Below are 13,708 nucleotides of genomic sequence, written 5' to 3'. Positions count from 1 at the left end.
TGGAGTTAGGTGAGGCAATATAACATTTTTTCTTACATATAAATACTCATGTGATACTTATTTCATATGACACAAAAGAGAACTTACATGAGGAGCATCTTCTTTTCATGGATTTTCATCTTGGAGCATTCCTGGGACAGATGGCTTTAGCTGTGCTTTTCAATATTATTACGCGAAGGATGGTTTGTTTGTTTTCTTTCAATATTAAGGCATTCCAGCATTATTTGCTTGAGCCTTGACCTTGTTAATTTTGAGATATTCCTTTTTGTTCTTTTTTTTTTTTTAAGCCATTCTGCAATTTTCCTATAAACCAAAAAGGGATTTGGGCATTCCCATACCATTTTCTGGGAGAGAAGTTGACTAGACTGCTACTTTAGTAACACAAGAACACGAGCCAAACCAGCTAAAAACCTTCAGTTTTCAATTGGTTTCCCTTGTTTCCCTTCCCCAGAAATCTCGTTTGGAGCTTCATCATTTATGGCATCATATTTTGGGAGATACTAGGCATATATTTTGGTATCTTATATCTGTGCAAGTGACCCTCCCTCTGAGAGCAGTGGGAACATGTTTAAGGGGAAAGCAAGTATCTGAACCAGCTCTTCCCATTTTAAGAATCAGTATAAAAATGTTTTATGGGCCTCCAGACCACAAAAATAACTATTACATATATCACTAATGGATTCAGTGGTTTTTCGGTGGAATTATTCCAGCTTGTGATCTGTTTTTTTTATCCTTGGATGTAAGGAGAAGCTTTTCCAYGATGAGGACAGTCCAGCAACCTGGTCCAGTCTCAGAGCTGGTTCTGCTCGAGCAGGAGGTTGGATGAGAGACTTCCAAAAAGTCCCCTCTGATCTCCRCTATCCTGTGATCATATCTATGTTCTGTGGCTTATCAAAGCAGATTAACCTCATATATTTTTGCATTTCTTAGGTGGTAAGTGTTTATCTTAGCATTAATTGTTTGACTTTGTAATAGACAAAATGTGGATGTTGAGATCTCACTGTGTTAGATTATGACGCAGCTAATTTTTTTTCCCCTCTGTTATCTCTTTGTTCAGGTGGAAAATGTTCGGTTACTTGATCGTGTATCTTCCAGAAAAGCCACCCTGGGCACCTTGTATTTAACAGCTACTCATGTCATATTTGTGGAAAATGCTTCTGAAACTCGTAAAGAAACATGGGTAAGGGTTCCCCCCCCCCGACTAGCTGTAAGTGCAAGAAACTTAATCCATAGTAACCTGAAAATAATTTGCAAAAGAGTTGAAATATGATGAATTAGTTTATACAGTTTCAGCAAATGTGAAATTCCAGTTGAAGGCCTTTGCAGCTTGATAAATTTTGAAAATCCTTCCTGGATTCTGGACTTGGCAACATAGTAAGAGGACTGCAAGGACAACCACCATCAGGAGAGGAGCTGTGAGTTGCTGAGGAGCTGCTGTTGTCAACCACAGCGCAGCTTGCTTGCTGTGGGAGAAGTGAGGAGAGCTGCTGAGCTGCTCTAGCTGTGAACTGCTACCCAGAGCTAGGCAGCTCCTGCCCCTCTGCACCACCGCCTGGGCTGCTGCACTGATTTCTTCACGTGCGCATAGTTGGAGTTATTATTCTGGTGGATTTATCCCAGGGCATGTCTACCTCAGACGCTGTACACAAATATAGGGACAGCTCCAGAATAATCCTGCTTGTGACTCTTACTTGTGAATCCTCTGTCAGTTTTGCACAAATTGCTAACTTCTGTCTTCTCTTGGTCTCACTGTTTCCTGCTTGATTTTTTATATAATGTTTTATCTCATTTGAAGCAATGTTTGCAATTCTATCAGTACTACTATTAAGCCAATGAGGAGGCACAGTATTTTAGCCTGGAGACTTTGTGAACAATTTTATGTAATTGATGCTGTTTCGTCTTTTCACCGAGAGACGGATGAAAGGAGCTCTTTCTCAGACAGCCATTAGCTTACTGTTAAAAAAAAAAAAAAAAAAAAAACAGTTGGATAATGTGAGACTTGGCTAATATTTGAACAGCTGAAATGCTCCAGAAATGCTTCTTTGTGCGTAGAATTTGTATCAGGCACCTCTTGAGCCTAACACTGGAGATGGTAACAGACCTATAAGAGGTATGGGAGGATTTTGTGAAACAGCAGGTGAAGCTATTGTATCAGCCCTGGTAGACCATTATAAATAATTAAGCAATTAATCAATTTTCACTATTAAAGAGAGAAATTAGTTAGCATAACCCCTTTCAATTCCTTTTCAGGTTCTTCACAGCCAGATTTCCTCCATTGAGAAGCACGCCACGACCGCCACCGGCTGCCCCTTGCTGATCCGCTGCAAGAACTTCCAGGTCATCCAGCTGGTCATCCCTCAGGAGCGAGATTGCCACGACGTTTACATCTCCCTAATACGTCTAGCACGACCAGGTATGGGCAGGAGGCAAGGCCAAAGGGTCAATCCTTATCCTAAGGAGAGAGAATACAGTGAAAGAAATGCAGCTGTGGGGAAGCCGTCTTCATCCTTTACCTTTTAAGCAGAATTGGAGATATATTATAAGAACAAAGGTCTTTGAGCAGGAGGGAATGTTAAAGTAATTCTTTATGGCACAATGAATAAAACAGAATGAAGAGAGTTTGTAACATATATATGCCTTATAATAGCTCATTCCATTGAGTACAGCATGAAAGTTTGTTTAAAACATACTCTAGAGCATGTACCATTGAATATATTATGTTATTTGATGTCTGTGTAAATACGAATTCAGAAATATACAGAAGGGTCTCTGTTTGTATGTGTTCATATTCCTGCTGGAGCAAAGAAGCACCAACTTTTGTCCTTTACTACTATTTTAACAGTATGCAAAGAGCACGTTTACCACAGTCTGTACAAATCCAATAACACTGGCATTAATTTTAATCTTGCAAGAATACCAGTTTTAGCTGCTAGTAGAAGGGGAAAGCTGCATTGTTAGGCAGCACAGTTACTGAGCTATGTAAAATGCCTTCTATAATTAGGATAGCRGGAACAGTAATAAGTACAGTGCAGCACGTGTAATTTGATTTGCTAGGTGATGCATTCAGAGAAATTTAGAAACAACGAGACAAGTTAGCCTTGGTTCTGCCAGTGTGAATCTGGATTAATTCCCTGGGCTGCAGCTGCAAACATGTGTTCATGTAGGCTGGAAAAAAAATGTGGTTCTTTAATGCTTCTGTCTTGGAGCAAGGAAGATGTGTGAGTATGGCTGTGCTTGGGCCACACAGAAGTGGCTTTTGATATAAATGTGATATAAAATGCCAAAGAGAAGAACAGTGACAGACCACAAAMAAAAGCTCAGTGGCAGACAGCAAAGGACAAGACCACTCAAATGAAGAAGAGGCAGCAGTTGCGCTTTGCATCAGCTCCTTGCACAGTACAGTCCCTTTTCCAGCAAAACATCTAGTCTTTGTTGAGGAATGATAAAACCTTGCTGGGCTACAGCTGAAAGAAGGTCCTGACTGCAGGCTGAGCAAAATGTGTGCTGACAGCGCTCTGCTATGTAAAGCTGTAGTAAAGTTACTGAGAATTATGAGGTGTCTTYGCCTCCCTGAGGAGAAGTTTTGACTGATGCTGGCTCTGTTATCCATTCTCTGCCTGTTCTCATTCATTTCACCTTGGCTGAACCTCAGTGATCCCATGTACCTGCTTAATATATTCTATGTTGTGACATGGCCCAGTTGCACTGARGGAGCAAATCTATACTCGATACTATCCTTTCTAGCTGTTAATAGCATTTGATACAGGTGAAGCTGGCAGCAGAATTTAGCATTTTTGCTTAGGCAGCCTGGGAAGCAGGCTGACCAGAACATTTTTTATGGGTCTAGCATCAGAACTGCATATATTTATAGCAAAATAGCTGTGAAAGATTATGGCAGCATAGCAGAAGATAGCTGATAACTGAGCTTTAAGGCACTGACTATTGTACTTGAACAACTCTGTTACCATCTATAGATACTATAACGTATAGATACCGTATCTGTGATGTTGAGTAAGAGTTTAGTTGTAATTAACCTGGGTATTTTGGAGTAACTGCATTTTCTGAGAGCTTCCCACTACTTCAGTGTGTGTGCCCAGCTGCAGAGAAAACCCAGATGGTTTTGGCACAGAGACATAAAAAATGRGTGCTACCTCATTAAAATGTGCTCAGATTGGATTTATGGATTATGTTCAGACTTTGTTAGCAAGTGAAAAATAAATCAGACTCTCTTCCTAAGCTACACCATGAGAGAATTTCGAAAGCACAGAATACAGGAGGAGTTCAAGCTGTCAAACAACATGTGAAATGTATTCCTCTCTTACTCCTTTCCCTTCAGTAATGACTTTGCTGGCCTTCCTTACTTTGCTGGGAGACTTAACAAAAAGTTTTGTTCCTTTATGCTCCTATTTTATTTTTCATATTGCATACAGGATTCGTTTAACTGCAAAATATATCTTAAAATACACCTTAAAAATGCATAATTCAAAATAAGAGTGAAGGCTTCCTATACAAGATGGAAGTCTTCTTCCTAATTATTATTATTGTAGCTGTTATTGATTTAGTATGTATAATTTGTGTAGAATTCTAAAAGTCTGTTTAGTAAGCACATTATATTAGAAAATAAACTTAAATATTTACTATTTCAATTATATTATGAAACTCCTGTATCAGTGGGGAACTATGAAGTGAGAGAGGACAGAGTCTACAATCTAGATTATTTATAAGGTTGGAAATCTGTTGGTGTGAAAGTCATAAGAAGCTTCATAAGTACGATGAAACATGCCCTTGTGACATACAAATATCCTGAGTAGCAACAGGAACTGCAATTTCAAGCTTACTGTTCTGTTTTCTTTTCTTTCAGTAAAATATGAGGAGCTATATTGTTTCTCCTTCAACCCAAAATTAGATAAAGAAGAACGAGAACGAGGCTGGAAGCTTGTGGACCTCAGTGCAGAATATAACCGCATGGGCATCCCTAACAATTACTGGCAGATCAGCGATGTAAACAGAGACTATGGAGTGAGTTGCTGTGATTTTTCTCTTGCAGAGAGTGTAAAGTGAACCAGTGTGACTGGGGCCTGCCCTTGTGCTTAGACAGAGGATGCCTTTGTGCTCCGTGCTGYTCACGCATACGCTGTGCATGCAGAAATCAGTTCTGCACGGTTGCAGTCCCTAGAACGTTAATTACTTGTGAGAAATAATAACCAAAATGTTTTCTGAAGGGAGCTTGTCCACGTGCTTCCCTGGGCCTGTCGCTGGAACGTGTCCATGCTAAGGAACACCAGGGAAGTTCTCAGMGGAGACTGAATATGCTGTCAGGGTTTGTTTTCATTTTGTTAAAACCAGCGGAAAGAAAACGATTGACCTCTGCTATGATGAAGTGCGGGAAAAATGACACATGAATAGAATGAAGTTTACCACAGTGGCCTCTTTAACCACAAGGCCTGTCTTTTCTTTCCTCTATTACATATCTTCAGCTTTCTCAGAATGGAATTTCTTCTTCTGATTCCAAATTCCTTTGTCTCATGAAGTGCCAGGGAGATGCTGGACACAGCCAGGATGCCCCTGACAGGACCAGGAGAAATGAATTTGATAGGGATCACACTTGTGTTCCCATGTCTCCAGGAAAACTTCTGGGCAGTTCTGTCTCCCTCACTGGGTTCCTTTGGGAACTGGTCGGCATTGCTGTCAGTATCTCCGTTTCATATTGATAAATTTATTTTCYTCAAGTTGCTATTGTTTTTTCCATTATTTGCCCCAGATTCACTCGTTCTACAGTGTCCTCATTATAAYAGGGATGTCGAGGAACCTCACCCATTCTCATGTTTACTTCCAAATTGTGCTATTAAGGAAGCAGCTGTTGTAAAAGCTGTTGTAAACCCTGTATTACAACATAAGCCTGACTCTGGTCACTACATGCACGTTCTCAATGAGGCATTTGACATTCTTTAGCATGGGGAAATATATAGCCCTTCAATCTTTCTGCTTCAGTTTTGTCATCTGTTTAACATGGGAATACGTAGTGGGAATATCTGTCCACTTCGGGAGATGGATGTAAAAAACAGTCTGCGGTTTATACAAGGATTAAGGAACATTTCCTAAGATTAGAGTTTTTGGGGGASTATTTTGGTTTTGCAGAGAAGATGGCTAATACTAGCTGCATTTTGTAGCCCATGTGAACAGAGCTTCCTTTTGCAGGTCTGTGACTCGTATCCTACAGAAGTGTATGTACCAAAATCCGCAACTGCACACATCATAGTGGGGAGCTCTAAATTTCGGAGCCGAAGACGTTTCCCAGCTCTTTCTTACTATTACAAGGATAACAATGTAAGTGTGAATTTGTAGCTTTGGAGTGTTTGCTTGTTTTGGTCCAAGTTTCTTAATTCTTCTAGTAAGTATTTATTAAAAATCAGTGCTTAGTTAAGATTTTCTTAAAAGGTGGCTAGTGTGGTTTGAACATATTGTCAGTGGGCACATATTGGACTTGCGGTTGGTTCATTGATGGGTATTGAATGTAGTAACTTAAACTCAGCTYCTGCACCTAGGCTATTGGCTCTTCTGTTTCTGGTAGCAGAGCTAAAGGAATGTTTGGATGGCGGGATCCCRTGCTCTGCATGCCTCACATTGGCCTCCTGGGCCTCTAGGGCCTGGCTTAGCACAGCTCTTATTGCCAGTTACAGCCACGTCCCGTGAGCGCTCTCGAGGGATCTGCATGTGCGATATCTCCTCCTGTTTCACCCCAGACAAGCAGCTGCACGGCGAGGGCTTTCCCAGCAGTGCTGGGGGTGGCCAGGACTTCCCAAGGGACAGAGCAGTGCACGTGGATGCAGCTCCTGTGCGGGGCCATCCAGTCGGCGGCAGCGCGGAGGCTCCGGACGCTCGCCGCGCTGATGGGCCCCTGTGACGCTGGTGCTGTTCTTGTTGCCCATAACCAGCAGTTACCTCATGTCAGGGAAGCATGCTGTTCTAAAATAGCTTTATAGTCTGGATTCAATACTAGGCCTGAGTCGCTGGTGTTTCAGTGTGTAAATATTTTCTTGCCTTTCCAAAAACCATTCATGTTTATTAGTATGTAATGAGTTTTTATCACTTTGCTCTTCCCATGTAACTCTGTACCTACAGTGAAGAGCTAAATGAGCTGTTCATTGAAATGTTTTGGGATGCTAAGTCATTTTTGCTTAGTAATTATGTTGATTTTTGTCTATTCTTTCACAGGCCTCCATATGTAGGAGCAGCCAACCTTTATCTGGCTTCAGTGCTCGATGCCTTGAAGATGAACAGATGCTCCAGGCCATTAGGAAAGCAAATCCAGGAAGTGATTTCTTATATGTTGTTGACACTCGGCCCAAAGTGAGTACATTAAATTCCTTGCACATACTCAGTAAGACTGAATGTGGGCTGAATATACTAGSGAAGATTCATAACCCAAATAACAGTGATAATTGTGGTCTTGGTTGTTTGTGAGTAAATATAAATGTGGATTTACCAGAGGACTCTTAACTAGGAAGCTTGCCTATGTTTCATTTCTTAAATATTTTTTTCTTTATGTTGAGCCCTTCTCTTTTGTTCTTAACATGCTGATACAAAAAAATAAATAGCTGAGAGTAGTAACTGTTAGATTAGAGAATGTTAGAGAATGCTCCACACACATACACTTACACACACATACACGAGCCAACAGTAACTACATTCCTGACAAGGCCAGTGAAAAATAAATTCATGTTACAAACTGTATTTTCTGTTGTTTGTAATGCTGCAAACCTCTATGTTCTTGTTCTAAAGTCTTCCCAGCAAGGGCTAAGGAAAATACATTTWTTCAGTTTCAAAAATTCAGGAGGATTTTTCTTTGCATTTGTCTAGCATTTTTGTGATTTTGAGGCAGATTCTGAAACATGGTAAATAGCGACTGCTGACTAAACAGTTGGCTAAAGTCTTTGGCCAAAATAAAAGCTTTAGAAAAATAAAAGTACTCAATAAAGATCTCAAGAAGGTTRGAAGCTAATAAAGACTTCCCAAACCTGTTTTGATGTGAAGAAGTCTGTAAACCCAGATCCTACTTAATTGTGCCTGCACTATGAGAATGGCCCAACTTGCCAAAGCTCCTATGAATCTAGGTGCCAAGATACAGCCTCGCTGCTGTTCCTATGCAGTATAAATGAATGTATAAATCCAGAGCATGTAGGAAGTGGTATGTTTTGGTGCATGCTGCTATGGCATTCCTCAGGAGGCCTTAAAGGTAAGGTATTGAGCTAGTAMAAGGTTGTCTCTTGCTCTTGGATGTTCAAACCTTTATGCCTCTTCTCTCATCAGAACAGTTTTTTTTTTCAAAAATTATGATTATTAATGGCACCTTCAATTCTACATTCCCAAATGCTTTTTGTATTCTATCCATGTCGTGCTTGACAATCTTCAGTGCAAAGGACTCGGTTGTGAAGCTAAGCTTTGATTCCACTTCATTTAAATATACCAGAATGAGCATATGCAGAGCTTTTACTTTGCCAACAGTCTTTCTCCATTTGCTCCTTACTCTGTGTGTTTACAGAAGAAGCTAATGTCAACTTACTTGCTGCATATGAGAAAAGCAAATTATTTCTATAACTCTACAGAAAGAAACTACTGAGTTCTCCTCCACACTAACGAAGGCTGCATGAAAAGTCTAGTGAGGTTTGTTCCCCTAGAGATTGTACTCTCATCTCTGCTGAGATTAAGCTAGGACAGGCACAATTTTAGGAGATTTAGGACAACTACTTTAACAGATGGAATTTGATAGTGATGTGGAAAACTTGTTAGTAAATATTGTGGCAGCTGCAAAGTTTGGCAATTGATAATACTTAAAATAACTGAGTGTCAGAAAGCCTTGCAAATTTAGCCTATTATTTTTAGAGAGCTATGTTGTATTAGCTTTTAATAAAGAAGGATTACTATCATAAAATTATTGGGTTACAGAGGAAGTTTTAGCATTACAGTATTGATGTTAAGTCAGTTAAGGCTAGATTATTTTCATTTAAGCTTTCAGGATTTGGTGGTAACTTAGAAATATGCACACAGAATTATTTTTCTTCCCCAAAGCTCTGTTAGTATAGACACACTGCTTCATTTTGTTTATATTAGAACACTGACACCTACTTCAAAAGAGAAAGAGCAGAATTCAACAGATAACTTATATTCTCCTAGCAAGTCATACTGAGAACTCTCTGAGACTTCTTAAAGAACATGCTGTTCACAGGCAATAACTTTTTTATTGTTCAGTGATCACCAAAGATTAGTAGACAGTTGGTTGMCTGGAAAATTTTCTGCCTGCACATTTTCCTTAACTGCATACTACAAGTTAAGAGCAGTTCTATGCAGGCTCTGAGTGAATTAAAAAAAGTTCCTTCTCTTGTACCATGAAATTCATGCAGTGCTGCAGCTAGTAACCATGGTCCACAACTGCAGCTAAGCATTTCTATTGCTAAATTGAACTCACAGCAATGGATGATTCAGAAAAACACTATGAAGATAAATAAAAAGACTATTTTTGCATTTCAAAAGGGGACAGAAAATAAGAATTAAAAAGCAATCTCATCTGTTTCACTGTGCCCCTAAAAGTAAATTATAATGGTGCAAAAGTCTATTCTCTTTAGCTTTTCCCTCTTAAAGCAAAGAGCTCAAATTTGATCCACATCAACTCATTTTCACAGAAACACAGAATATTCAAGGTTGGAAGGGACCTCTACAGATCATCTAGTCCAACCTCCCTGCTCAAGCACACCTGCAGCATGTGGCACAGGGCGGCATCCAGGCGGGTTTTGAAGACCTCCAGAGAAGGAGACTCCACAACCTCCCTGGGCAGCCTGTTCCACTGCTCTGTCACCCTCACAGTAAAGAAGTTGCTCCTCACCTGGAGACAGAACTTCCTGTGCTCCAGCTTGTGGCCATTACCCCTCGTCCTGTCGCTGGCCACCAGTGAAAACAGCCTGTCCCCTTCCTCCCTGCATTCTCCCTTCCTGAACTTACAGACATTAATCAGATCCCCTCTCAGCCTTCTCTTCTCCCGAAGAGAATTTTGACTCGTCATATAAAAAAGCCAGACTCCTTGARTATCTTAGTTGAAGATGCCTTGGCAGAAGAAAATCCTACACTTCCAAATTAAAATTTAATGGTGAGACTTGTGTGCTTGGGGTGGAGATAGCAAAAGCCTGTATGCACCATGSCACCGTTACTTGTGCATGGACGTATATTATTGTGGATTTCAGAAGTGACCAATGAAGACGCAAATCAGCAGTAAACTGGAAATAATTTTTCCCTTGTCTCTTATCTCCTAGAGAAGATGTAAAAGAGAGCTCCTTTTTATTTTTCATAAAAGTTCCTTATAATTGCAATGAGGACCAGGCATTTTTTGTCCAATGGATGCCTCAAAGGGTCTCACCAAAATCTACTAGTGCACTTCAATCCAGGAGTGCAATATTCACTGTTGTTTTAGTCTTAGATCTTTCCTGAGCAGATGCTGTTTGCTGTGCCTGGAGGCACAGAAGTTCTGTAAAGTAGACTTTTTAACTACATCTGRAGCCGTGGTAATTATTTTGAAGTTAGAGAGTTTCACATACAAGCAGCTACTTTATTCAAAAAGACAATTCTTCTGGACTACTGGACAGTGAGATTCTGCTTTAGAGGGGGGAGGAAAAAAAAGAAAAAAGATAGGGTGATAAAGGTTATTCTTGGGATTTATATCAGCTTTGGCTTTTAGTCTGGAGACCAGAATCGGGTCTAGCATGCTTGGCAGTTCATTTGCTTTTCCTCCAAAATTCCCTCAAGGAGGAAAGAAACATAAGAATCCCTGAACTTCTCACTCCAGAGAACTGAGGTGAGGCAGCAGTTAGGCACTTTCCCAGCACGGGAAGCATATGAGGACTCAAAGGCAAAATCCCTGCTTCCAGCTCAGTGTATTTTTCTGCTGAAGCACAGTGAAATATTTCATAGGGCTGCACTACAGATGAAAATATTTGTGGTCATTTAGTCAGCTCAGATCTTTTGCTGTCTTATGCARGTGGAGCTGAGCTGTTGCCGAGCTAGGGAGACACTGCTGTGACATTACTGCAAGCTTCAAAGAAGTGTGCCAGATCCACCTTGTGATAATTTCAGCAGTCAGACACCTAATTTGGGGAAGGACGAACAATGTAAATACATTACAAAGCCAGGGGCATGGCAGATAGGACACTGCCATCTTCTGGATGTGTTCTGTTAGTAAAGGCAACGCTCATGAAAAACAAAATGAGATTAAYAACAAATAACCTTCATGTTCTTGCAGCAGAGCCTATGGAAGAGCCCTATTTARACTGTGCAGTGTCCATCTTCACTGGTAAAGCTGGTGACAAAGTGGGTGACACTGAGGCCAGAGCCTGAGCAACCCGCTGTACTGCCACGTGCTGCAAACAGAGCCCCCATTGCTGTTCGTTTTGTTGACACTGTGATAAACGCTTCCTATTTATACTCAATTTCAATCACTTTGCTTTGCTGCTGTAGACCATGAGCTTTATTTTGATGTGAGCCTGTTTGCTGTTGTTTTTCACCTCGCTTTTCTGATTTTTCAGCTCAATGCAATGGCAAACAGAGCAGCGGGAAAGGGATATGAAAATGAAGACAACTATTCTAACATCAAGTTTCAGTTCATAGGCATTGAGAACATCCACGTCATGAGAAGCAGTCTGCAAAAAATGCTTGAAGGTGAGGTTTTATTTTTACTAGAAAATAGAGAAAAGACTTGATTCTCATACAAATCAGAGTAACTTCTCTGAAAACAGCAATGCTGAAAACTGATATGAAAGCAGAACTTGTGTCTCCCTGCTGCTTCTGGCTAATGGAACTTGTGCAATGGACCATTGCTGCAAAACGTGATGTTCTCCTGACTGCACAAACACCTTGTTTCACTCATGAAACCCAGATACCATTTACTTTAATGGTAGACATATTAAGAGCTCTCTATACCTTACTACTGCTTCTTTTCTCCTCCTTTTTCATTCGTGGCTTACAGCTTGATGGTATCATGGAAAAACAAAAACAAACAAACCCCCAAAAAGCCTTATGACTTATATGACTCTTACAGTAGTAAAATACAGGATATTTTTTAAAACTCTGATGATTTTTCTTACTTGGTCAGTAAATAACTCAGCATTTTAGCCCGTAAATTTTAATAGAAATCTACATATGCTCTGTATAGAGCATATATACACATGGCACTTCAAGTGTATCTGCAGAACTCAGTCAGTGGGTGTAACCATTCCTAGTTTCTGAACAGAAGTAGTGATTATTTTATAAATACTGAGCAGTGTATAAGCTAGCACATCTGAACTGCCACTTAGTATTTGGATTACATTATTGTTTAGAGGCCTTCTGGGAAAGGGGGAAGAATAAATCCTTGACCCAAAATTTGTTGTTTTGTTTTAACAAGCAAACAGTAAAAAGTAATCCCCAGAGCCCCAGTGTTTACTCCACGTGTCTCATCAGCAGAAGACACAAAACCAATTCGTTCACCTGTTGGATCAGCGTGATCTAGCTGTGGTGACACGGGTCAACCACGGCTGCTCCTGCCCTGCACAGAGGAGCTGCCAGGGCCGGATGCCTTTGAGGAATGCTGCCATGGAAAGCCGGACCTTTCCATGAGGTCCAGCTTCTCTGTTGAGATACTTCGAGGGGAATAACCAAGGGGAAGACAGGCACCTTCTCCTGTCATCCTTGGCCACCAACATTTCCAAGATTGTCTGGGGAGGCATTTGTGGCCTGGGATTGGTAAACATGCTCAACTTGTGCAGAAGGGCTCTGCTCATGACCGATACATGTGCACGTAACRCTACTTGGCACTTGAGATCAACTCAACATCCTTCAGCATGTTGAAGGTATCTTCTTGAGCTTAACTCCTTGATCGAAGGGATCTTGAACTGGAAAAGTAAGAGATTTTTTAATTAACTACAAAATCTCATTTGGCCAGACRGGAAGACAGCTGAATAAACCTGTCCTGCTATTTGTTTAGTTGGAGTCCATTAAAGTTAGGATAGTAAACAACCCCCCTGGTGGCACGGGACAGTGCCATGTACTATTTTAGAGCCAAAAGTTCATCAGATGGGCCCATACCCAAAATGGTATGTAACAAGATAATTTCTAATGTTGTTAAAACTTCATGCTGCTTGGGAACAGAACATTTTTGCATCCATTTTTAAACGAACCACAGACTTGAAAAAGCCTATTYTTTCATAGGTTTTATATTTACTGTGTTGAAATCACCTATGTAGAAACCTGACTGATAAGATTAGGATCAGAGAAGTGAAGTCTGTGATTTCAAACATCAAATTGCATCTTATGGATTCCAGTTTATGAGCGGGCTTTTCCTTGTGTAAGATACCACACAGGTTTTCTATTTTCCAGTTGATAGAAGTGTCCCTTTAGCTGCTKCTTCTGTGACCTTTAAAATTACACATTGCCTGACCTGTACACACTAAGGGTACCAGAATCAAAAGATCTGCAGAAGATGTTAGTAATACACATATAATACACCTTTAAGTTTACTTTGAGGGCTATTTAAATATATCTRGATGAATCTCTAACATAAAATATTAAACTACAAACATTGCAAAACATGTTTGTTGACTTAATATGTTGTGAGGTATTATTGGGCACACAATCTTTAAAGAGAKAAATGGGGCTGATTAAAATCATTTATAATCAGCCCCATTTT

General features: G+C 40.3%; 1 protein-coding gene across 1 annotated transcript in view; it reads left to right on the top strand.

The window, feature by feature from the left end:
• MTMR7 (myotubularin related protein 7) overlaps positions 1 to 13,708 on the top strand; it is a 38,226-nt gene that overhangs the window by 13,585 nt on the left and 10,933 nt on the right. The window contains exons 3-8 of the mRNA XM_026033638.1: positions 1,058 to 1,180; positions 2,251 to 2,413; positions 4,862 to 5,019; positions 6,199 to 6,327; positions 7,216 to 7,350; positions 11,571 to 11,703. Of these exons, the coding sequence (XP_025889423.1) occupies positions 1,058 to 1,180; positions 2,251 to 2,413; positions 4,862 to 5,019; positions 6,199 to 6,327; positions 7,216 to 7,350; positions 11,571 to 11,703 (841 nt within the window). The remainder of the gene's footprint in view (positions 1 to 1,057; positions 1,181 to 2,250; positions 2,414 to 4,861; positions 5,020 to 6,198; positions 6,328 to 7,215; positions 7,351 to 11,570; positions 11,704 to 13,708) is intronic.

This window comes from Nothoprocta perdicaria, unplaced genomic scaffold (genome assembly GCF_003342845.1).
Source record: "Nothoprocta perdicaria isolate Ctin4 unplaced genomic scaffold, notPer1 scaffold_13, whole genome shotgun sequence".
Lineage (NCBI taxonomy): Eukaryota > Metazoa > Chordata > Aves > Tinamiformes > Tinamidae > Nothoprocta > Nothoprocta perdicaria.
The sequence above is the reverse complement of the archived record's forward strand: the minus strand, read 5'-3'. Positions and strand labels throughout refer to the sequence as shown.